Source organism: Rhincodon typus, chromosome 20 (assembly GCF_021869965.1).
Source record: "Rhincodon typus isolate 14 chromosome 20, sRhiTyp1.1, whole genome shotgun sequence".
NCBI lineage: Eukaryota > Metazoa > Chordata > Chondrichthyes > Orectolobiformes > Rhincodontidae > Rhincodon > Rhincodon typus.
Window position 1 is genome coordinate 10,313,890 of NC_063351.1, and position 4,078 is coordinate 10,317,967.

Sequence of the window (4,078 nt, forward strand, 5' to 3'; positions counted from 1 at the left end):
AAATCTACTTGAATAAATTTCTTCAATAAATTTGTTCAAGGGAGATCAACTAGTGCTTGCAATGTTGCAGGCTGGTGTTAGTGGCTTTGCAGAGTAAACTTTCTCCCCTAATAAGTGTGTATCTTAAAATGATGCTCAGAATATCTAAATTATGTTACCACCATGATTAACAATTACAGCTCCCAAATGAGACTGTAGTAACTGGTGACACTTTTATTTCAGTTAAAATATAGAAAATTTATATCACAAGACACTCGATAACAATAATATAGAACAATTTACAACACTGGCTGAACAGGGAGGAAGGCCTTGCAGCATTTTCCACAATACTGGTCAGTCAAGTATTTACAGTGTAAGTGCCAGACTGAATCTTTTACAACACAGTAATTTACTGCAAGCATTACAGTCTACATAGTTCCTTAAAAGGGAACCAAAAGAAGCCCGATACACTTCGAATTCTGAAGGATGCCAGCATGCTTCCAGTCTAAAGCCCCCTAGAGGGGGGCTCAGCTAGTCGGCCGATCTTGAACCGAAGTCTTCTCCTACCCCTCCCCTATCTTCCCAACAAACCTCCTCCCCAGCCCAATGTCCAAAGGTCTCGGGTCAGTCCTTTCATCGTTGTCCACAGTGGTTCAGGGTCACTGGCAGGTGTGCAGCCTGGAATTCTTGCCGTGATCCCCTCCCCTCTGTATCCGACAAGACAAACCCTGGGCGCAGTCGCATCTCTGGAAGATCTCCAGGCCGCGGGAGCCTTTCCGCTTGTGTTTCGTGCACACCTGACCTTCCCTCAGCACCGGTTTGCAGATCTTGGACCAAAAGTGTCGGGCACAGCACAGTCCTTGGTCACAGTCAGAGGATCTGAGGCAAACATCACCTTCTTGTCCTAAGATGGGAAAGGGTGGGGGAGGGAGTTGGAGATGAAGAGAGAAAGTCAGTGAGAAACTTTAAAGATTGCAGTGCAAAGCACACATTTTGGACCTGTTTTGAATTTATCCAAGTCCTTACCTTTAACTGGGTGGGACCGAGCTGGGAGGGTTGTCCTCCTCGGATGACTGTCCAGGGTGGTTTGCTGCTCCTCATGGTTCCAGCTGTCCAGGATGCTCTCCTCAATTTCACCAGGAGTGTGTTCAATATCATCGGGCATGCACAGTCCTGCAAGACAATCCAGACCTCAAAATCCAATTTGTTCCCTCCAAGAGAAGACTATGAACCACCAACCCCCTCCGTTGGCCCAGAAATGTTCATTGACCTTTTTTTTGGGCAACTTAAACCTGATGCCTTTCAATTCCAATGGAGTTCAAATTAGTCAATTAATTAGTTCAATGAGTTCTTAGGATGGAGTGATTATGGGACCCTCAGACCAAGCAAACTCAACCAGAGGAGATAGGGGTGGGGGTGGAGAGTGAGGGGGTCACTACAGGACCTCGGTTTAGCCTCTCGGCAACTTCCACAGTCCATGATCTTACTTCTCTCTGGTAAAACAGATCTGCTGTTTTGGATTAACTGAGGCACCAATGTGCAACATGGTGTGTGTATAAAAGTTTAGTTGTCTCGCACTTTCCCCTAATTTCCTATTTGAAACATGTTGCCCTCCGGTTGTATACCTGACGTGGAATGTATATAGCAAATAGAGAATCTATTGCAGCGGGATCGACAGGATGTATGAGGACAAGTTGCAATTTTATTCCTATTTCTGCAATATCCATGTTGAAAATTTTTTGATTTTTATCTATAAAGTACTTTTTCTTCGAAAACCAACAGTCCGATTGAAAAGCTCCAAGTTTTCAGCACTTTTTTCTCTCACATTTACCAGCCTTCCACTAAATGCCTCCTCACTCCTCCCTCTCCCACCCCGTCCCGCTAGTCGTATTCCGGTCTCTCTCCCACTCTGGCCCTCACTCTCCCCGCACTCACCGTTGCTGCAGCGAGTCCCCGGGCAGCACATAGCATCTCGGAGACAGCGTTTTCGGCGCCGGCGGCAGTTCAGACAATGCTGGGCAGCGGTTCGGGAAGCGGAACAGAACTGCTCGACAGCGCAGTCCCGGTCATCCAGACAACTGGAGAACTGCAAAAACGGAGCAGAGTTGAGTCAGTGTCCCCCCAGCACCGTGTAACACAGCAACACTCAGGCACACATCAGGGCACGCACGGGCAGACCCAGAACAACTGGCACACACACAAATACACCCTGAAACATTCACACACACACACAAATACACCCTGACACACACACAAATACACCCTGAAACATTAACACACACACACAAATACACCCTGACACACACACAAATACACCTTGAAACATTAACACACACACACAAATACACCCTGACACACACACAAATACACCCTGAAACATTAACACACACACACAAATACACCCTGAAACACACACAAATACACCTTGAAACATTAACACACACACACAAATACACCCTGACACACACACAAATACACCCTGAAACATTAACACACACACACAAATACACCCTGAAACATTGACACACACACAAATACACCCTGACACACACACAAATACACCCTGAAACGTTGACACACATACAGATATACCCTGAAACATTGGCATACACAGAAATATAGCGTGAAACAGTGGCGCGCACACACACACATATATACTCTGCAACATTGGCACACGCAGATATATCCTGAAACAGTGGCACACCGCACAGATATATAGCGAAACACTGGTACACACACAGATATACCCTGAAACACTGGCGCACACAAATATACTCTGAAACGGCGGCACACAGATACACCCCACAACACTATCACGCACATTTATACTCCGCAATATTGGCACACACACAGATGTACCCCGTAATATACATGCAGAGAGGTAGACCCTGCAGTACATTCACCAGACATGCTTATATCCTACCTATAACACAAATTCTGCGATAGTGTAATTACTGCAACATGTTTATGTGCATTAATACAAAAAGTAGCGTCTCCAAAAACAAATCGTCCAACACACAGAAATATTTTATTTTGCAACGGGTACTGTTGTGTCAGAATCCAAGTCTGAAACATTCAAAAAGTTGGGCGTGATATTTGACGTTAAATCTTAAATAGGGAAAACTTTCAATGCAAATATTGACCGTTCTAGATGAAACAATGTTTTTTTCTGGTTTTGTCTGGGTGGCCAGCTGGGTTCTTGGAAGTTAGCTGGCTTGACACTGACCTGGAATTGCTCGACAGCGTGGTTTTTGTTGACACTGTGATGGACCACAACCTGGGGAGCCACGCTGACCGGGTGGCTGGGACTCGGTGCCGCACCGCTCGCTGTCTTAATGGCGTTGGAATTGAAGGAGCTCACGGTGTTGCAGAGACAAAAGGTGAGCAGGAGCTTGCCAACCCTCGCAGCTTCTAAATACATGGTCACCAGGTCTCTCCGCTCCGGGACACCGCCAGATGAACGCAAGGAGGAGATGAACAGCCCACTCGAGATGCCCTTCACGCTCCTGACAGAAACCTTTGGGAGCAGCTCAGTGATAAATCCGTCTGTCCAGAAGCGCGGAGGCTGGCTGGTTAACTCACTGACCTTGCAGAAACTTTTTTTTCCCGAGTGCAGCCGCTTCCTGAGCAGTTTTATAGCAGCTCCTGCTGCCTGTGTTCCCGCCCCCCTCTCTCCATGTGTGACAAAGGACAGCCTGGGATTTCAACACATGCTGCTCGGAGAATTTGCAAACCCACGTGTGTGTCTCCCCTCCCTCCCCCCAATATCTAAGGTGCAATCAACACTCATTCCCAATACCTTCTTTAATCATTTCCCGAAAGATAGCACCACATTGACGTTTGACGCCTTTCTGAAACTTCTCTCGATCTTTATCTCCCTGTCTCTAATCTCCCTGTCTGTCTGAATCTTCCTCTGTCTTTATCTCGCCCCCTCTCCCCTCTGTATCCATCTCTCCCTCTCTCTTGTCTCTACGTTCCTCCCTTTTTACCCCTCTTTCACCAGCTCCCTCTCTCTGTCTCCGTCTCCCTATTCTGTATCTTCCCTCTATCGCCTGCTTCCTCTGCCCCATGTCTGTCTCCCACTGTATCCATCTCTTTT

At 46.8% G+C, this 4,078-nt stretch overlaps 1 protein-coding gene across 1 annotated transcript; it reads right to left on the minus strand.

Moving 5' to 3' along the window:
* Positions 1-216: 216 nt before the first annotated feature.
* On the minus strand, positions 217-3,634 carry dkk1b (dickkopf WNT signaling pathway inhibitor 1b). Its single transcript, XM_020532164.2, has 4 exons — positions 3,206-3,634; positions 1,915-2,065; positions 1,006-1,152; positions 217-883 (listed from the first exon to the last, which is right to left on the minus strand). Exons 1-4 carry the CDS (start codon positions 3,398-3,400, stop codon positions 639-641), a joined length of 738 nt encoding a protein of 245 aa, XP_020387753.1. The 5' UTR covers positions 3,401-3,634; the 3' UTR covers positions 217-638.
* Between the last annotated feature and the right edge of the window lie 444 nt (positions 3,635-4,078).